The sequence below is a fragment of the Ammodytes marinus genome, assembly GCF_949987685.1.
Source record: "Ammodytes marinus genome assembly, chromosome: 8".
In the NCBI taxonomy this organism is placed as follows: Eukaryota; Metazoa; Chordata; class Actinopteri; order Uranoscopiformes; family Ammodytidae; genus Ammodytes; species Ammodytes marinus.
Window position 1 is genome coordinate 22,826,039 of NC_137212.1, and position 21,994 is coordinate 22,848,032.

Here is a 21,994-nt window from a genome sequence, read left to right on the forward strand (position 1 = left end):
GGCGTGTAAATTGTGTCACTTCACCCGCCACTGTGTCGGGTAATACTTTCCAGTCAGGTCCGATCGAATTTGCATATTTAATACATTCGTTATAAACATGATGCCAGGGCGCTGCAGTCCCACAGTTTGTTTTTGCCTTTCTAGTCGAACTGAACTACGGTGCGATCCGCTCCGTGGGGAAATACTATCTGCGAGTTGACGTGTGGAGGCATAAGTCGACAAATCAATCGACTTACTTTGCCCCTTTTTTTCTTCCCAAAGCAGAGGTTGAGGTGCAGAAAATAAAGTGAAAACTGCGCTTTTCCTTTAAGCAGCAGAGCTGCCGCCGTTATGTTACAGTATTTGCATCAAAGCCCCAATGGTAATACAAATGAGATGCTTTATTTAAACGCTGTCCGTGATTAGAGGTGATTTTAATTGTTGAAAACAGAAACTAACGGAGGGACTCCTCACTGTACAGTCCCTTGAATCGCGCAGTCAGTTTGCCGACATGGCTCTGTGTTTAAAGGCTCGAGACATACAATCGGATTGCATACAAACAGGGAAGCCTCTCCCATCGACATCGCTAACGGGGAGAATTACCCCCGGTTATTATTTGGAGCCTCAAACCACAGAGTATTATTCCCCGCGCGGCGGCTCGCTCACCTCACTCACTCACTGGTGAGATCTCGCGGTGAAACGCTGCTTTGCTCGGGCGAAGGCATCGTGTGTTTCTAGATGATTTAACATCATAGCCTCAGACGAGCGTTTAACATTATGCTGCATCTTTTGCACTGCACTGTTTTTTATCAACAGTGAAAACATGGTCCCACTCCTATGTGTAGCTGATTACTTCATGCACGCACCTTGCAGAAGTGACACTCCTGCAGCGCGCTCACGGCCAGACGTGAACTCGCATACACGGTGACATCTCCCATTAATAAAACGGCATAACACCCTGATTTTCAGATTTCTATTTTTAAATTCGACTTGAGTGCAAGTGGAAAACCGGTCATTGGTTTGACACATTCACATCCCTAATGCATATGGAGAAAGTGATAAACACTACCACACCACAAAAACTGATCAGACCTTCATCTCTTATTAGTTAATGATATGAAATGTTGATATTGTGCACAATATCAACATTTCATATCATTAAGAAATCTAAAGGGAACTTCAATACTGTATTATAATTATTGACTAAATGATGAAAAAAAGGTGTCTGCAGGGCTAGTGAAAATATACTATAATATAAGGGGCCAGTAAAACTCGGATCTATTGGCCAAGCGGGCCAGTTGGGAAAAAAAGTTGCATTGAACCCAGAGTATATATGGAGTTCAATTATAAAATGTTTTAAAATAAAGTATAGTATAATATAATATTAATATAGTAAGAGTGTACCATTTCATTTGCAACTCAGTTCCTTGGTAGCACCTACTTACAGTAGAAATCACTTCTGATGGAAAAGATTTGTATGAAAAACACTTTTATTAGCTATTCTTACTATTGTATTGTTTAACATTAACGCATATATTAAAAAAGATATTGCGTGACATGACACACCTTCTTCATGCATATTCTATTTTCCTGCCTCAGTCAACGTCCACTTGCATTAAGTTGCCTAACCCATCACTATCAACCATTAAAGGTGAAGTAAGCGATTTATTTATGTTAATATACGTGTTAAATCAATCTATATTCATACAGTGATCACTTATATAGTGTGCACGTTTCAAAACTCCGATCTCTCAGTCACATGTAATCGGCAAATAAACTTTTCTGGGATCCCACAACCTGATATCCAATCAGAAGAGAGAACGCCACAAACCGGCATGTCTCACTGCCGGTGCACACGCAGAGCGACAGATGGGACAGAATGTTTATGCGCCTACAATGGCGGAGCAGGTAAAAATCCTTCCCAATGTCTGTTTCGATGGTTTTTAAATCATGTTTTATCGCACTTACGGATCTGAGATGATGCTAGATAACTCGCTGCTTGAAGACCGCAGTGCATTAATGTGGTGACATGGGGACGAGGGAGGGGACTGCTAACTGCAGTCACTGACAGGAAGTTAGCTAAAAGAACCATTTCTCTTACAGAACCTTTAAGACACTAGTATGGTCGTGAGCAGGCAGTAAGTCTACCACTGTAGCTCCTAAACCAGTTACCTGCTGACTGAAAATTGCAAACAAATGATCTGAGCAGCCCATATCTAGTCATGTTTGTACTGTGAAGGTGTGACTAACGCGCCCCACACACATCCTGCGTCTACCTCTGGAGCGCGTCGCCTTACCTTACTGCTGCCTCTCTCGGACTTTTCTCGGACACACATGCAACGTCTCAGCAGCTGCTGCTGCTTGTTGGAAGTTTTATTTTGACGGGGACACACCAGGAAATGGTGAAACTACAGCGAAAGCTGCCAGTATGAAGTCAATATGACTCTCAGCAGAGTATTTCAAAAATCACTTTACTGATTTATACGGGAGAGAGAGAGGGGGGTGTGGTCGGGGAAGAAGAAGGCCGTAGACACAGATAGAGCAACGGAAAACTGTTGCGCTCATCATGATCTTTTTTATTTCTTCACTATATTGGATCTCTATATGTGTCATTTATCCAAAAATGAAATGCCAGAACTAATTGAAAATTAGGTTTTGAATCCCTCGGATTTTGATTGCACAATTACATCGTGAAATAAAGGGAGTATTTGCGTATACGACTGAGGGATATTTTATTTTGAAATAAACACACCGGGTAAACGTGTAACTAGAGTGAATGCTGCTGGTATGACTGTCAGCAGAGTATTTCTCTATCAGTTAAAGCACAGAGACGCGAGAGAGACGCGCTGCTCTCAGAAAAAAATAGGCGAGCCTCCTGAGGTGAAGGGGAGCGGCGCTGCAGACGTGCCTCCGACGCGCCTCAGCAGTGCGTCTGAGGTTGGATGTGTGCTCGCTCTACGTTGATTTCACAGTCTGTGACCAAAAGTCAGACGCAGACGCGAGGTAGACGCGCAGTAGAGGTAGGATGTGTGTGGGGCGCGTTATCAACTCACCGGCACATGACAGTAGGACTGGTTGACTTTGACAGCGACGTTAGGAGGATATTGGTCCTCCTGAGCACCGATGGAGTCTGTGTAACAGATTCTGCAACAAGAGTGATATGACGGAGAAGCGTTAGCAAATAATATGAGTTTGTGAAGTCTTTTGAGGACTTCACAACCTGACAGTTCTGGTAAATGAATCTTATACTCAATTTATTTTAAAAGTAGATGTGTAGAATAGTATGCAGAATATTTGACTGAAAACTATTTTAATTTTTTTTTTACTTGTGCATCTGTGAATAAAATCAAGATTTCACAGTCACTGGCATAACCAGCACATTCCAGGCTAAAGGATTCTGATACATCTATTATGATTCCGTGGGATTAGCGGTCATTTACCTAAGAACCACTTGGATCGATCTCATCCCTGGACGAAGCTCACTACAGGAGTAAAAAGGTAAGAAATTATAATGACCATTAGTAACATATCACGGAAATGAAGCTTATGTATTCAATTAAAATAATCAAGACCTAGAGAGCCTTCTTGGATTTTTCTTACCTTGCATTTCTGACCTGGTCTGCTTGGCTTGGTGTTAACTCAAATATGCACTGACTGTCCTGTAATTTTTCATTGTTCTGGGCAACTGCACATTTGTGTAAGAGAGAGAACAATACAAAAACAGTACAGTAAGTAATTGATTAGAATGAATTAGTTAAGGGCATTTAACTAATTCAAACAATGATACAGAAGCGTCAACACTTTTTTTTTTTTTTTTTTTTCAACTCACTTAGCTCCGTTGGTGGCAACAGTGTCTCCAAGGTTTGGTAGAAGGGCAGTGGCACCAGCTTGACCTCTGCTGCGGGTGTGGGGAGGGCTTTGGAGATGCCGTTGAGGTAGTCTGCGCCCTGAGAGGTGGCGGTGGGGGATGAGCTGAGGGACGAGTAGGCAACGGGGACGCTGTCTGGGCGCCGGGCGGCCAGCCAGCCCGATGTCTTGGGGAAGCGCGACTCGTAGAGCTGCCGGACGTTCTTCAGCAGCTCGGGGTTGTACTCTGTCTGCACTAGCCTCAGAGCGCGCCCCACCAGGTCCTGTTTCAGCCCACTCTTGCTGCGACCCATCGATGCCAGCAGCGTCTGCAGGTCGGAGACCCGGAAACTTTTGACCATGTTCTACAGAGGGAGGACAAGAGACAAATGTGATGAGGAAACGCAATACACAGATAATGAAGTCTGAGAGAAAGGCTGAAAATGACCAATCCAGACTTCTTAGGAGAGCCCGTTCCCATGCTTAAGCACATTGATCGGCTCTTGATTTAAATGTCAAGCGACATCTTTGATTTGACAAGAATTTCAGGCTCTCACAGACGAAAAAAAATCGTTATTGGAAACCACGCAATATTAAGTAAAAGACAACCCTCCTCGAACATACGGACAACAACGAGTCTCTTAAGAGGCTAGGCCAGTGCTTCTCAAATGGTGGGGCGTGAGTTGCTAGCAAGCGCGATGTGTGCTTGTGTATGGTCATAACTGTGCGAAAGGCCACGATTTGCAGTAAATAAACGTCCACATGTGTCGTGTCTGCTATTTAAAAAGAAATCAAGCAAGTAGACTAATAATAACATTAATGAATTATAGGTTATCGCATCACAGAAGGCATATAGGCCAAAAATAATTAAAAAAACACCACCTTAACTATGTTTACAGTTTAAAGATGTTTTGAATAAAATACAAACCTCAGTTAATCAAATGTTTAAATGTTACAAATTGAGCTAATAAACTGAACTTCAATTTTTTTTTAAGTTGCTGCAGAAGTTATCTCAGCTAATGTTATAATCGAACATCTAATTTGATAATAAGGTGATTGTATGCAGAATGCTCATGGCAGAAACTCATACAGTGGTTTTGTACAGATAAATAAATAAATAAATAGCAGGTTCTGAACCACTGGGCTAGGCAAACAGATCAAAACACTTCAACACCTTGGACTGTGAATAGGAATCATAAAAGGTGTAAATACACAAGCAAAACATATAGTGCTTTGCAAATTAGTAGGCATGTGTGAAAAAAAGCTGTAAACTAAGGATGCTTCCAAAAATATAAATAATAATAGTTTATTTTTAGTTGGTGAACAAGGTAGGTATACTGGAAAAGCAAGGTCTCTCCCAGAAAAATATTATAAATTGTAAAATATTTCAAAGCATACTGGGGTTTCACGATGTGCTGCATTTTTGATACAGCACAAAGAAACAGGCAATGTTGAGGATCGTAGACGCAGTGGTCAGCCAAGGAAACTTAGTGCAGCAGATAAAAAAAAATCTTCAAGTTTATTTCCCTTTCGAAATCGGAAGATGTCTAACAGTGCCATCAGCTCAGAACTGGCAGAAACCAGTGGGGCCAAGGTGCACCCAGCTACTACAAGTCTGGCCAGAAGTGTTCTTCATAGAAGAGAGAAAGCCATACCTCCGACATAGAAACAAGGCTAAGGCCAAGCGACTCAACTATGCACAACAACATAGGAACTGGGGTACAGTAAAACAGCAGCTGTGCTTCTGGACTGATGAAATATTTGGCTGTAGCAGAAGGCAGTTGTTCGCCAATAGGGCTGGAGAGCGGTACAATAATGACTGACTGCAGGCAACAGTGAAGCATGGTGGGTTCCTTGCAGGTTTGGGGCTGAATTTCTGCAAATGGAGTTTGAGATTTGGTCAGGATTAATGGTGTCCTCAATGCTGAGAATGGTAGATGGACGTACCTGGGTCACACTGGTTTCTGTCAGTTCTGAGCTGATGGCACTGCTGGATTTAGATCTCTCTTCTGTCCATGCACTGCATTTTCTTCATTTATAAAAATAAACTATTAAAACTTCTGTTTTTGGAAGCATTCTTAGTTTCAGCATTTTTTCACACCTGCCTATTACTTCTGCACAGAACTGTATGTGGAAAGCTGTTACTTTGATCTTTTTTTAATGTATTTTAAGAGATGTTTGGATATAGTTTGCAGCTGCAATGTTTACATCTATATCCAAATCTTCTTGAATCACATTCAATTGAAATAATATCCAACTTCTGCAAAATGCAACTAAATGAATTACAGTATAGCAGCATGTTTACTAATAAATGCCGAAGATTTACTGTTAAGAATCACTTGCATCCACTGTTGATGTTTTACAGGTGAATTCGTACCTAGCAGTGACAGCTACACTTGTGAAGCGGAAGACAAACAAAACAATCTCTCTGACTTTTTCATCATCACCGCAAATGAATGCTCATTAAACGTTTAAAGGGGCACTGTGTAATATAACATCAAGAAAGTTCTACAAAGTTCTAGAATGCAATGCTCCCTGGGTAACCCCACCCCTTTTGAATAATAACAGAAGCTACAGTGGCCTTCAAGGACAAGAACAATTCTAAATTCTAAACAATGCACCTGATGACATTCCAAAAACATGGATTCCTCCATACGACTTACCCTCTCAATGTACAAAATGTATATTAATATTTGTAATTCTCCGCTCAGGAGGATAATTCAGATTATTGGCAGAGGTGATTTTACACCAACAATGAGGATATATTTATCAATGAGGATATTGATTTTAGATAATAAATTACTTAAAATGTTACACAGTGTCCCTTTAATGTCCCAAAAGTCCAAATGTACTCGCCCTAAAGGCCTCACATGATTATTAGCTACATAAAGCTAGCATAATAATACTCCAAAAATGTGGAATTGGTACTCTCAGGGCAAGCGAAACCCATCCAGCATGAGGATGTTTACCAGGCAGAAGCAACAACATATAAAGTAAACTGCAAACTACACTGTAGAGCAAAACATGGAATTATCTCGTTGGAAACACGATTCTTGTGTTGGACATTAGTGGTACAACTGCTTTGTGTTCAGATTAAATGTTAACAATAACGCGAATGTCAATTGGGCTGATGGTGGAAGGCCTCTGCATTAAAAATGCAACGATTAAGTCAGTAAAGTTGAGATTTTCTTCGTTCTCATGTGAAAATTATCAATACAACTGGTTGACTAGCTCCTCGACAGACTGGGCTGTCGGCATTCAATCATGGCAACTGGTCATTTTGACAGGTGCACAGCTCTAAAAACTAACTGGTTAGACACACTCAGATATTATCGTAAGCCAACTCCGTCAAATAGTACCGCGAAGGGAAGTAGGCTAGCAGAAAACAGTAGTGTTTTTATGGTCACATCATTCATTTTCAGTGCCTTCCTTTGGAGCCAGCGTGATGCTAGCTCAACCAACGCACTTGCCTGGTTAACATTACCTAGCATGCTAGCTACGTTAGCAACACAAGCTAGTTCGTTTCATCTTGAATGTAAGACGCCACATTTCAAAGAGTAAACAATCCTGATTAGATTGATTCATAGCACACAGTTTCACCAAGACCGGGTTTTGTTTAAACCCTCACTCCCGCACCCCTCTTCCATCAAACCAAAGCTAACCAAGCTCTACTTACCATCGCTTCCACCAGTTCGGCCGCCATTTTCGTGCAGCAGTACCGCGAGAGCCAGAGACGATGGCTAGTCCTTCACCAATGAAACGCGGAGGCTGCTTTGACAGACGGGTCCTCTCAGCCAATCACAGCTAGGTTTGAAACAGCGCCCCGAGCGCTACATACAAAATAGGCGGGACTGTCGTGTTTTAAAGTTACAGTGCAACTTATTTTTAAATACTAAGAGACAGGTCTCATTTCAACAATAGGCCTCAGTGTCCATTAATTATATCACCTGTCAAATTTTTTGATGACCATGATGTTTCCGTTTAATGTTATCGAGTTATTGTGGACGTGTGTCTTAAAAACTATTTAAATTCAACGTGGAGGCAAAGCATGGGGTGTCAAGTGGACCGGGTCGCATGGTGTGTTCAACTCCCGTCCGAGCAAAATATTCCATTTCAGGTTTTATGTTCAGCAGTGAGATGTGGACCTAATGCTTTGTCTAAGGTACGTCCATAATTGAAATGTAATGAAACATTTACGAAATACACTCAGACGTCATATAGCACAGACAAGTCCTACCCTGTCTAAAACACAAATGCCAATTTGTGTCACACTTTTAGCTAAATGGAACTAGGTGGATTGAGGGAAAATGTATACTCCTTTTTGTGATCCAGTCCTGCTTTTCCAGAAGTTCCTCATATGTGGCAAAGAATAGCCTCACGGAAACACACACACACACACACGCACGCGCACACACGGCCACACTCACTCACTCACTCACTCACACACACACACACACACACACACACACACACACACACACACACACACACACACACACACAAATCAATTGAGGGAATTGCAGTATCATGTAATAACACGGTGTGTTTTGTTTTGGCTTTACTTTGGATGATAAACGTCAATATAACAACAATGTGTATTCAAAAGGACAGCTGACTTTGCTGCTTGACATAAAAGGCTATCTAGTATTATAATTTAAAGAACAAAACAAATAAATATATATATATAGCCTATAGCCTATATAGGCTAGGACTCAGTTATTTTCATCGAGCTGTCTAAATTTAGTTTTTAAATGTGACCCAAATTACAGCGTGTTATGTTATAGTCTATTAGGCTATTATTATTTTACTTTTTTTTTAATTCTATGTTTTTTTAATGTATTTATAGAACATACAATACAAGCTGATTGCAAGTAATAATACAAATATATATATTTTTAAATGTAATGAAAAGCATTGATGTATGCTGTGTATGAATGAACCTTTTTGAGCTGTGTATGTATTGTTCTACTGTTTAAACAGAAGAGGGCAATATGGTCCATGACTTTACCTGACTGTCATTTAATCATTCCCTCTCTAACACTGACAGGACAAAGCCATGCGGTTACTGTGCTATTACTGTTATCTGGACTAATGGTGTGACAGCTGTGTTACAATGGTGTAGGCTAATATTTATATCTTATTTTGTGGGATCATTTTATAAAAACATATACACATAAACAATCTTACAAGTAGATCTCAATTTCAAGACATAAAACATTAGAATAAATAATAATTTAAAAAAATCGTCTAATGTAACACTGCAACGCAACCGTGTAAACGACATCTTGGATTTAAACATTCACACACTGAAAGAGTGACACAGCTTCGTTGAAGCAGATATAAAATATGTATGCAAAGTGATGTTGATTATTTTTAATGTATTATATGATTTTGATACTTTGAACTTATGGGGGAATAACAGACAATTTATGGAAACACATGAATTGAAGTGTTAAAATAACATTACGTTTTAAGTAGGGCCCGACCGATATATCGTCCGGCCGATTTAATCGGCCGATTATAGCACATCTCCGAAAATTGGCAATCAGCAAAATGGCCGCCGATTATTATTATTATTTTTTCAGCAATCATGTTGAGTGAGATGCATTGCTACCCCGGAGGTAGCCTTATAGCATATTAACAGCAGCAGCAGGTGTGTTGTAATACATTAGATTAATTCACACTTGACAGTTCCCCCTGACACCAATAGCAGAGTCATTGGTCATCTCTTGACTGTTAATAGTAGTTGATATTACTATAGTTAATATATAGAATTTATATAGTGCTTTATTTGAGGTCATTCAAAGACACTTTACATTAAACGTATAGAAAATCATACTTATAGAAAAAGAAAACAAAATATAGACAAATTAAAGATAAGGTTTGGAGTGGAGTCCGGTGTAATTATGCATTCTTAAAGAGGTGAGTTTTGAGTTGACTTTTGAATGAGTTTATTTAATCTGAGATGCTGATGTTTGGAGGGAGGGAGTTCCAGAGGGTTGGGTGCAGTTACATAAAATGCTTAATATTCTGAGTTTAAAAATGCGTCATGTCACTTTAGACATATTTGTAACACTTTTTTCTTTTTAGATAATGCATATTTAAATAAATAAAAAGTTCCTGTACACCTATTGACAGTAACAAGTATTTATATATATTTAAGGGTTCAAAAAAGTAACATTTTTCAATATATATTTATGGGATTAAAAAAAAATTATCGGCCGATTTAATCGTTATCGTAATTTTTCTCAGAAAGTAATCGGCATCGGCACCCAAAAATCCATATCGGTCGGGCCCTAGTTTGAAGATGTATTTAGGGGCTTTAGTAAACCTTATTGGTAAAAAACCCTGGGACACTTGGATTTTCTTCATTGTAAAAACTCAGTTCACAGTACAATTTTTCTTAATTTCGATGCCGGTCATATAAACTGATTGTAAAGATAAATCCACAGTTTTTGTACACATAACTGATTCACAAGAGTCTGATTTGTAGATGTTTTAACATATTTTAACACAAACAACATAAACACATACAGTATATTGTATTTTCTTCAAAACAGACTGTAATGTCAGCAAACTCAGGAAAACATACCTTATGAAAAGTAAACCATCATTTGCCAGTACAAATGTTATTATTACACAGTTTAAGAATACATTTAAAATAATAAACAAAATAGTAGTGCAGGGGCATTCCAAAACAAAAAACTGTCACAAATCCTTTTTTGCATATGAAAAACCTTACCATTTACAATCATAATAAGTAAATCTCTTTTTGGCAAAAATTGAAATCAAAGTCCCAGGAGATGACAAAAGATATAGTTTATGTCAACTATAGAGAATAAATTAATCAGACATTTCATAGTCATACGATTTACTGTTTATTTCCATGTGGATATCAATATGTACACAGTTCTTTACAAAAACAATTGAGACTCAACTGAATGTGTTTTGTCAAAACATTGACTCATTAATTACTGCTCTATGGTAATCGAAGTAAATCTTTGGACAGCATCCCCCATAGACAAACAACTTTAACAGGATAACACTGGTATCTAAAAGGCCTTGGATTCTGCAGCATCCCTCTTCTGCACACCACGTCTTACTAAATCTTGAGTGTTTAATCTCCCGTAATTACAAAGATTTGCTTAGGTTAATAAAAATAATCCGCCTCAATTGAGACCCCCTACTTGGACCTCCGCTGTGCCTTCTTTGCCCCTTTCTGTGAGGGGTAGATCACAGTCATATAAATAGAGTCATCGCCACGGCCGTGTGGCACAACTCTTTGTTTCAGGGTCAAAAAGGCTGACGGATATAGAAAAGTAATTTTGTTCGCTGAGGGTTTTACAGAGAGGCGTACACGTTTAATTTTAAATTGTTGCTTAACGGAGTAGCCGTATTTAGTCTTATGGGCTGACGTCATTTCCACGGGTTAAGATTGTGTCACTCGTGAGCGCGTTTAGGTTAACAACAGTTGAGAGGCTCATCTTTATCTGTGATCTGGTCAACAGTAAGTCTTCTGCGAAAGAAGCATTGAGACGCTCGGTTTAGGTAGGGTCCTGTATTTTAAGAGGAAATAGCCATGCTGAGAAATTCAAATACAAAATTGTGAGAAGACTCCTGGGAAAGAGACTTTCCAATTTTTCACCTGATACTTATTCCGCAGCCAGTTTGGAACCAATAAAACCTCTGAAATGAGTGTGAGAGATCTTAATTCAGAGATGACAATGGAGGACAGAAGCAGCCGCACCGGCGGCAGGGAAAGGCTGGGAATGAGCTTCACTATTGACTATCTTCTGTTCAATAAAGGAGTCAAAAGTTCCAAAGAAGAAGCAACAGGAAGTCGAAGGGCAGAGCAGACAGCGGACGACATGTTAAATCGTCAGGATCCTAAAGCCGAAGAGGTGGGGATTCGCTCTGAGACACAGGAGAAGCCACTACAGAGGACACAGGGAAAGACAGAAGAAAGGAAAGTCGAAGAAGAGGAGGGGGATGAAGAGCAACACGAGGAGGGGGAGGAGGAACTGACCACCACCAACACTTCTCCCGGCAGCGGTCCAGAGAATTCTGCGGAAAAACCCAACCAGTCGTACATTGCCCTCATCTCCAAGGCAATCCTGGCGTCAGAGCAGAAACAACTGCTGCTGTGTGACATCTACCAGTGGATCATGGACCAGTACCCTTACTTCAAGAGTAAGGTATGTTACCGTCAGTTTCCTTGGGTTGTCCCGTTTTCTCTACAGTATTTACCTAGCAGGCAGATATCAACATGTATGGCATTGTGAAAAAGTTGTTGTAGTTGTGAATGAATTCAGAGAGTCAAATTGGGAATAATTGCCAATGAATCATGTTGCATTACTTTGTTAATTCACCCCAGCTACCGGTAAGGGAGCAAAGACAAACACATTGTTTCATTCGGTCGCAAAAAAAAATACGTGTCGGCCATTTTCGCCAGGGGAAGCTGCCTACATGTTGGCACAGGTAATCTGTCTAAGTGGTTAGGCAATTAGGTGCGTGTAAGGACACTAGATGATCTTCTTGTTGGCGAAATCGCAAATAAGGTAATCCGTTTGCTAGGTCGCAAACCAACCCATGCCTGTACCAGGTGCAACAACAGATTGAACAAAGTCTTTGTGGATTATCGTTGATCACTGGTATGACGTGCTAAAAAGGTAACTGAGGGTGTCGTGTCTTATTGCGATCATACGCCGTCTTGACACGCCATCACGCATCCTGCCAACAACGGGACAAGGTGACACCCTGAGGAGGATGAGTGATACTTAACAGCCAACCTTTGTTTATTTTAGACAACAGGGCACTCCCATTGTTGGACTCTTAATTAGCTTTCAGGTTTTAAGCATGTTCTTTTTCCACACTTGCTCCCACAGGATAAAAACTGGAGGAACAGCGTACGCCACAACCTGTCCCTGAACGATTGTTTCATCAAAGCAGGCCGCAGTGACAACGGTAAAGGCCACTTCTGGGCCATTCATCAATCCAACTACCAGGACTTTTCGAACGGGGACTACCAATGCCGGAGGGCGCGGCGCAGGGTACGCAGGGTGGCAGGACAGCTCCCCCTCACCTCCCTGAGCTCCCCCTACCACCCTGTCCTCGCCCGCACACACAGGACAAGCTGTTGGTGCTGTCCTCAAAGCCAGCCACTGCCTCCGTCCTACTTGGCAACCAGACTCTATTGGCCATGGTCCAGTGTGCATCCTCAAGTGGGGCTCCACTTAGGCCTGCGCACCTCTGTACCCTGACAAGAAAAAAAAGATTAGATTTGGAAGCGCTACTGTTTTATCTGCTAATAAATTATGTCGTTAGCTGATGTTAAAATCAAAGTGGACTTGGACAATGTTACAAAATGATATTCTAAATACTGAAGGCAAAAGGGGTTCAATTATCAAATAAAATGGATATCTTATGAACCTACTGCACTTCTTTCATTTGTATTCTGAGTGCTTTTAGAATAACAAAAACTCAATGTTTTGTTAGAATATCATTAAATCATACTGAATTCAACACCTTGTGATGTTTTTAATCATCAGCTGCTGCCTCAGTTGTGTTGTGTGTGTGCATGTGTGTGTGCATGTGTGTGTGCGCGTGTGTGTGTGTGTGTGTGTGTGTGTGTGTGTGTGTGTGTGTGTGTGTGTGTGTGTGTGTGTGTGTGTGTGTCTGTCTGTCTGTCTGTCTGTCTGTCTGTGCATGCAGATACTAAAAAGTGAGCCCAATGCTGAAGTACCACCCGGCGTTAGATGCTAATTAGTCAAAGCTGTCGGGATGCAAAATCTTCTGTCTTAAGAGACTAAAATCGGGGCTTTCCAAAGCCGACTCCCAAGGATATGAGTCCAGATAATCTGCGCAATCCCAAATAGTTTTAAGAAATGGGAGGCTTATCACACAGTGTAATCCGTAGCCGCTGCTGCATAAAGAGGGGGGAACCACGGGAGGTCAGGGATGAAGGGAGCAAGAGGAAAGGGAAGGAGGCAGGGAGAGAGGGAGGGGGGGGGGAGTGGATGTTGATTTATTGGAAAGAGGTGGGAGGGCTTTTTAAGGGACTTGTTAGGAAGAAGAAAAAGGGCAGGGCAGAAACATACCACCAATTCCCCGTCAAAACTGACTCATATACACAATAGCTCATTGTCAAGATCTACTGAATGTGTGTGAGTCGCATATCTTAAAGGGACATCCTAAGAAGAACGACTGAAGCCAACTCTAAAGCAGGCACAGTTCAGTTACAAAAAGGATAACCCCAAACTCTAAAATATTGCCATAATAAGAATCAAGTCAATTTATTTTTTACCTGTCGGACTCTCCCATCAATAATGAAATTCCTCTCTGGCTTGCAAAGGTTGGCATTTACATCCACCGTGCTCCAGCCTAAGAGGATTAGGTCATACATTGACTTTTCTGAAGTTTGTTTGTCTCCGCTCATGTGGGCTTCTTATTTGCAAATTATTGAATATTGAATAAGGCAATATTTGACATGGAATTAGAATCTAACCAGACAATAATATGTCAGAGGGATAAAAGTTAAGAGAGAGAGAGAGAGAGAGAGAGAGAGAGAGCATGTGTTGTTCACAACAGTTATTTTCTGGCCATGCTCATTAGAACAATGACCAATCCATCTAATTAATTTTTGTTCACCAAATCTTCCTATTCAATTTCAGCAGCTAATTGGAGACCTAATTTGCTTAATTCCCATGAATTGCTCTCTGCATCAAATCCTCTTCAATTCACCGGCTTTAAGGCTTTAATTTGGTTGCATATGTTTGCTGTACACACACAGGCACACACAGACACACACACACAGACACAGACACACACACACACACACACACACACACTGAGGCATACAAACACATCCACATGCAATGGTTTAAAATACCACACACATACAACTCCTATACAACCCTTCTAGACACTGTTTGTACACTCTGTCTGAATAACAACACCTAGTGTGAGGTATGAACAATTTTTTGTGATGTTGTATTGTATGGCTTTTTTGTATAAAACTGGAATAACACATTACCACAGTACTGTTAATAACACCACGTATGTTCAACAAATTCGGAACAAAATTATAATTAATTAATGAGATTGAGGTCATGCATGTCATTAGGTTAATCTAATGGGATGGGCGGAAGGGTGTAGGGGGCCGTAGATTAAGGCACAAAGATTTGCCCCTGATTAGCAGAGAGTGAGGTAAGTAGATCAGTCGTGCTGAGAGCGTGATGACACATTATGGCCGTGTTTTAATACAATATACTGTATGTGCAGCAGCATTCCAAAGCTGATTCCCCCTTAGCTTACATGTATCTCATTGATTCGACTATTGACTTAACATAACAGTTTACACAACATAGGATGATGCCCTAACCTGTATTTGCAAATAGATCAAAGAGACACACAGGGACAAATGTAAAAGATTTGCCTACTTTATCTAAACAGTATAGCATGTATGCCTGTGTCTTCATGACTCTTTACTTGGAAATTCCCTCAGTGGCACTGCTTTTTATACAAATAACTTGAGATAGAAATGTTGTATGATAGCCTAACGTTTTATTGCTGTGGTTCCCTTACAGAAATATCCTACTATTTGTGAAGAAATGCAATTACAAAGCTTCTTTGTGTTTACATGTCACGATTTGAACACAAATCACACGGTTAAACTGATATGAGGTCTGAGGTTTTAGGCTGATATGTAAACATGACTTCAGACCGAAGGATAGTAAGTTAGGCATTCAAAGCTCTGAATTACTGACAGTCTAAAGGGGCTAAACTGCTATTTTTGAACAGTAAAAAAATAAGACAAAAATATAAAACAAAAGCTAAAAAGAGCAGTTCAGTACAAATCAGGATGTTTTTATGTGCAGCACTAATTTCTTGTCCATTGGTTTAGTTTAGTAGAATGCACTATAATGGGCTTGTTGTGATAAATAATTAAACAAAATAATACTGTATTCTGTAAATTAGTATTCAAAATAATTATAAACATTAAGATAATAATAAAACATGACAAAGATAGCATGAATGGGAGCATGAGGGCAATTCTTTAAAAAAAAAAAAAAATATATGAAGTAAGCGGTCTAAAGTAGCCTAATTATCGGAAGACCAAGTTGATTTTTCCCTCAAATATGTACTGCTCGTTTGAACTTTCAAACTTAAATAAGTGCCTTTTTTTCTCGTAAATGTAGCCTATACCTTTATGGTGCTGCAACTGAATGTGTGAACAAAAAAACTCTCAATGGGCCCAAAGCCTAGAGGAGTCCAAATTGCACGTCTATTAGAAAGCATGATTGCATAGAAGTAAGTAGTATTTAAGGCTTAGGAAGCGCTATAGTTAAACCAAAACCAGCTGCTATTTTCTGGTTGTGTCCCGCCGTTGAACAATAGCCTGGCGTTACCTCGGCTTCAAAGGCTCCATAATAGTCAATCGATCAGAATGCGAGGCGCTATTCTGCAGATTACTGTTAACAATAATTTGCCTCCTAGTGCACCGTTGCCATCTTTGAAGCAATGTTTTATTGCCTTTTTTTTCATCTGCATCTGTCATCCCCGAGGTCCACTGTTTGATCTCTCCCCACCAGTGTCTGCCTCCCCGGGGTCGCGTTGACCTGTTGATTGGCAGCTGCGATCAGACATATGGTGGGACGAGGCATCGACCGGAGCTCCCCGGAGACAAAAGCAGACTAGTGAATTTTTTTTTCCTTTTCTTCCTTTTTTCGCCGCGCGGAGGAGCCCAGCAGCTAACACAGAGGAAGAGCTCTCATCCCACCGCTAGATGACGCAAGGTGCAAGCGAATATTCCCAGCGCTGTTTCGACCATTTGATGTAAGTGGATGTGGCAACGTTTTTATTTTTTTAATTAGGCTTCTAAATCTCTCGTCATTTTCACTTTCCTGTTGAAGATAAGATATATAGCACACTGCGTTAAACTTATTTATCCTCAATGAACATTATTCTACATGTATTTACTGGGCTATTATATGGTGGATAAGTGATTATTTAACACAAATCATTTGCAAGAATATATCTTTAGCCTACTTCTTAGATTTTCCCCGTCCAGTGACACATTGACCCCTATGTATATGTGGTGCAGGCTGTGCAGCCATTTTAGTGGATAAAATATGGCCTCTGCAGAAGGCCAAATAATTAATGTGAACGTGCATGGCAAATCAGTACGTTGGCTCAAGTGTTCATGCCAGGCTTCTTTAGATTTTGCCCAGCTGTGTGGTAGATCAATGTAAAACATCTGGGCCCAGTCTGACTCCTAGTGTGGAAACAAAAAGCACAGATGTGCGGCTCAACCTATGTATGTGTATGTGTGTGTACGTGTATGTATGTGTGTGTGTGTGTGTGTGTGTGTGTGTGTGTGTGTGTGTGTGTGCATTATTTCAACATACAGAATGCAATACTCCCCCCATCTTTACTCCTAGAAGTGTTTCCATGGTGATGCATCCCTGACCAGGCTCTTGCAGTGATCCGCTCTGACCCTGGTTGGTGACCTCTGACCTTTAGGCCATGGCCAGGGTCAAGAGGTCAGCGATGGCCGGAGGGCAACAAGAGCACTTCCATGATTGGCACTCTGACACGCTCGCTGCCCCCTTCATCTGCAGCGCTCACCTCCCTCCCAGTTTGCACCTCTCATTTGCATTTATTATAGAGGCCGTCCATCGCACTGTTCTACAATGCACCTGAGCAGGTAGCCTGGTCTATTCTCACAGCAATGCAAGGCTCAGTGTTCGTATAATTTGCATTCAATGCTGCCGCTGCTCTACGTTCTATATCTCTCTACTTGATTAAATGAATCTCCAGGAGGCTAACATCCTGTATCATGATGGCTATGATAGCAGTAATGATCACCAGTACTCCCATGGCCCCTGCAATCCACTGAATGTGAGGATATTTATAGTTATTCATGTAATAGTGTGTGTGTGTGTGTGTGTGTGTGTGTGTGTGTGTGTATGTGCATGTTTGGAAAAAAAGGGGGGGCCGGGGGGGGGGGGGGGGGGGGGGGGCAATGCACCACACCGCGGTTCTTCTCACAGGGAATAATTACAGAATCTTGGGTACTTAAAGTCATGTGACCCTAGCCTTCTGCTCCCAAATAATTTATCCCCCGGCTGATAGCTCGTCAATATCAATTTATTAATTTAACAGTTCTGGACTGATAAAAGGTGGTGCGCACAGTTAGCTTGCTGAAGTGGGGAATACGGATGAATGTTACAGTGTGATGGTGTGAGGGGAAGGAGAGAGAGACTGGAGGACAAAGCAGGGGGGGGGGAGTGGCACAAGAGTGATCAATGGCAACGCAGAGGAGTGAGATGCATACTCGCCGTGCAAGAATGGGCCACCATTGCTCATATTTCAAGGCTATTGAATGAAAGTTATGAAAATTAATACGCTTATCACCTTATTAAAAATGAAGATTGAAGACAGGCACATTCGCTGTATTGACAATAAAATGTATCCAATATATTGACTTGCGCAACCCAGATTTTTCGCTCACCTCTTTGGGTGAACCTGTACTACGACAATCTAGTCATAAAAAATATAAAAAAATAATTGCCAGAAGAGCTTATGTAGATTCGAATTAGTATCACACACAATACCCCTCTGTCTTAGTACTCAAGCTGAGAACCCTCAGAGGTGTTGTATAAGATAATCGCTTCCTGGAAGATGCCTTTCCAAAACAAAGATACTTCAGAAGAAAAATTATATGTGACCTCTTTCATGTGACCCCTGTTGACCTCCAGGCACTTCCTTTGCATCTTTTTTTTTTAAGAGAATTGAATCTACATCTTGCATAAAGCAGAACACATATATCATCTGGTGTTCACCACAAAACAGCCAACCTGGAAACTAACCTATTCCCAGAGCCATTACATAATATCCCTGAAGGAGGCTAAAAGGTATTTTAACAAGACCCACTGCTCTATGACCTTTAACCTCTTCTCCGTTGACCCCGGGCACCTGACCCCACTTACACTAGCCAGTGACAGAGGTGGACACAGCTTCCTGGTGTGAGAAGACAAAAGAGGGAGAGATTAATTTGCAAATTGATGCATGTGAGGATTCAGCATTTCCTGATAAAGGTGTTCAATTTGTTGACGTTTCATTCTCTCTGTCACCTGTTTCCCTTTTATTTAGCCCAATAACGTCAGGGGAAAAAGAGAAGTCACAACGACCACTAAACCCAATCACGTCTTGTTGTTCCGCGTGTCGGCGCATTATATAATCCTTTCTTCTCTTCAGGCTCCGAGGCTCCCCTCGCGCGGACAATCACTGCAGTGGATTCTTTGGAGAGCTGTGGGGTAGCCAGTGTCAATAGAAGTGGAGTGTGTGAGTGTGAGAGATGATAGACTGAGGTTAAGAGGTGTCAACACAGAAAGAGAGGGCTCGAGGACTCTTCACCGAAGCCTGCCTGACACTCTGACACTCTCCGCAACCTCTCCTCTGATTATCCGCTCTAAAGACGCCATTGAGACACGGATGCTTCACACAGAAACATACGCGCCCGTGCAGACACTCACACATACCGCTGCTTTGTCAAACAAGTCCCAGTCTCTCTCTTGACTCAAAAGGGACACGCTTTTGTGTGAGGTTTCATACGTGTGTGTCTGTCTGGCGCACATCACCTTCTGAGGTGTGGAAACCTGAAGATTTGTTGTTCACAGGCACAGGAACTCTCTGAAAGGTTCTGGCTGTCCGGAATGGATTTGTTACACCTCTGATGTGCTGTATATGTTCAGCCAAGTGTAAGATACAACAGTGCCATCCCACAGGGCTTTGACAGCTGTCAGGTGCAACATACAAATCAGCAGAACACACACACTGACATACATTGTCACTCACATGTATGCCACACACACACACACACACACACACACACAGGTTTTTATTCTATGTTGCCACGGGTCAGATCCAAAACAGGTCTACTGCGAGGACTGAACCTCATGGGGGGGGGCAGGGGGGCGGGGCGCTTGAACCACTAAACCACAGGCATCATTCATACCGTTTAAACTATTTAACTCTTCCCAAATAATCAACACAGCATTATTTTTTCTTATTTGCTCCATATCACTGGAGTACAATTGGTTTTGGTTTGCAATAGTTTACTTTTCTCTACAGGAAATTGGATTAGATCATGGTCAAGTAGGATGGACAATTGTTGGTTTTTGGCGGTTTTGATAGGGTTTGGTGTGGTTTTGTAAGGCGTATTTGGTCGGTTAAGGAGAGCTTTAAAGGGTTGGTTCACCCCATTTCAAAAACGATTTTTCAAACAGCACTACGGGTATCTAGCAGTGTGAGATGGCTTTGGCTTGTATTCGTTTAGGTTTTAATAAATATCCGCTTCTGAGATTTATGCTGTCACCGCAATACAACAAAGCTGATCGGAATCAATTTTTTTTTCAGAAAAAAACAAACAAGAGCAATATGTCTATCATTACATCACATTCATTTGGCAGACTTGTATTAAGTGCTACACCTTGTCCGAGGACACTTGCTTGCTTGTGTGATATGCCTTGGAGTAGCTTAGAACCAAACCATGCAACCAATGCCTGATAAGTCATTTTTTTGCATGGAAAGCCCACATATGCTGCCAATAATAGAAAATATCTAGAGATCAAGCGGGCCTGCTGCTTTGATGGGAGTCTATTCCAATAGTAATACCTTCAAGCCTGGGCAGATAAAATCAAAATGATCTGCATCTCTTCATACAGTACCAGCACAGTTTAGTGTGAAAACTTGCTACACTCTTATAACTTGCAAAACAATAAACTATACCAACAGACTATTTATGTGGATAACATATTTGGTTTGTATTTGAAAGGGGAGTTTCGTTTTGTAGAATTAATGATGGACGTCCTTATCTCCCATTATACTAATTATATACACTTCATCATACTGATGGTCGTAATCATTTTTTTTAGCATTGAGTGTACTCAAACTTTTTGATAACTCCCCTGGCTCTACATGCTGTTGTTGATGTATATTTTATAAAGACTCAGCTCATTTTAATTAATACAACCATCTTTTTTTAAGCTTCTAATTAGTGTTCTACAATAAGCCAAGCGGCTGAAGAGATCCTTGTGACATGCCCTCCTTCTCCATCATTCTTTAACACCAAGCAACTGGCCAGACAAAAGTCTACCGAAATAGAGATATAATACACACACTGTGTGGGCTATGGATTGCTGAATGTGAGAACACTGCATGAGTCAATACCTAAATGAAGAAAGATGCTGATGTGAACATAGATATACGACTCATATCTGTAAGAGTTGACATGCAGGCAGGCAGCTTCATGAATCTTAATAATCAGAGATGAGAAGCAAGTAGGTTGAATGGTATTACCAAGATATGTCAGCCTAATGACATGTGAGTATTTTAAACAAATAGTCCACAATAGATGGATGTAGGTCCCCGACCAACTGGTGCCAAACCGCCGCTTATTCTCTCCCATCCCCTCCCTTTCCTCCTCAAAACCTGTGAGGTAGAAAATAGGGTGATATGAAGAGGTGGGGATGGAGGGAGATAAGCTGAGGTGGAGATAGAGACAGGTGAAAGAGGTTAGGGTCATAGCACGTGCTCCTCTAGGCCTACTCTCGCCAATGTTGTTTTATTAGCCCTGTCAGATTGTAATTTGCCCAACGGTAAACATACAGAACGGGCTTAATTAAGAATTTTTGAACGGGGCTACGGTCAAGTCCGGAAACATTAGAGAGATGCAACCGGGTGTCGTAAAGATTGATTGAGACGGAGGATGGAAGGAGATGGTTGGAAACGGAGGGTGGAGGCGGGGGGGGCAGGAGTGCTTTGTATGTTACAATGGAGGGGTATTCTTGTGTTGCTCAGGGCAGTAGGGTGAGATAAGTTTGGAAAGATAGGGACAAACGATTTTTAATGCATTAACAACCCGGCTGTGCGAGGCAATAACAAGGACAAAACCAGCGTTAAAATGTTTGACATCCTGCTTCGAGATCAATGCGTCCCCGGACAGGGCACACAAACGTAGGCCACATATACACCTCAACTACCGGCACAAATAACACACACACACACACACACACACACACACACACACACACACACACACACACACACTCACACACACACAAACACAAACGTTAACAGGGCACAGAGCGTGTGGGTGAGTGCATGA

At 41.2% G+C, this 21,994-nt stretch overlaps 2 protein-coding genes across 2 annotated transcripts in view; one reads left to right on the forward strand and one right to left on the reverse strand.

Annotated features, from left to right (window-relative positions):
* Positions 1 to 7,542, reverse strand: part of pias4a (protein inhibitor of activated STAT, 4a) — a 16,828-nt gene extending 9,286 nt beyond the window's left edge. The window contains exons 1-5 of the mRNA XM_080032972.1: positions 7,502 to 7,542; positions 3,809 to 4,190; positions 3,580 to 3,664; positions 3,420 to 3,461; positions 3,033 to 3,123 (exon numbers count right to left, since the gene is read on the reverse strand). Of these exons, the coding sequence (XP_079889098.1) occupies positions 3,033 to 3,123; positions 3,420 to 3,461; positions 3,580 to 3,664; positions 3,809 to 4,190; positions 7,502 to 7,528 (627 nt within the window). The 5' untranslated portion in view covers positions 7,529 to 7,542. The remainder of the gene's footprint in view (positions 1 to 3,032; positions 3,124 to 3,419; positions 3,462 to 3,579; positions 3,665 to 3,808; positions 4,191 to 7,501) is intronic.
* A 4,001-nt stretch (positions 7,543 to 11,543) lies between these two features.
* foxq2 (forkhead box Q2) lies at positions 11,544 to 13,085 on the forward strand (the record flags this gene model as incomplete). The annotated part of the gene is made up of 2 exons (XM_080032844.1): positions 11,544 to 12,020; positions 12,711 to 13,085. 2 exons carry the CDS (start codon positions 11,544 to 11,546, stop codon positions 13,083 to 13,085), a joined length of 852 nt encoding a protein of 283 aa, XP_079888970.1.
* Between the last annotated feature and the right edge of the window lie 8,909 nt (positions 13,086 to 21,994).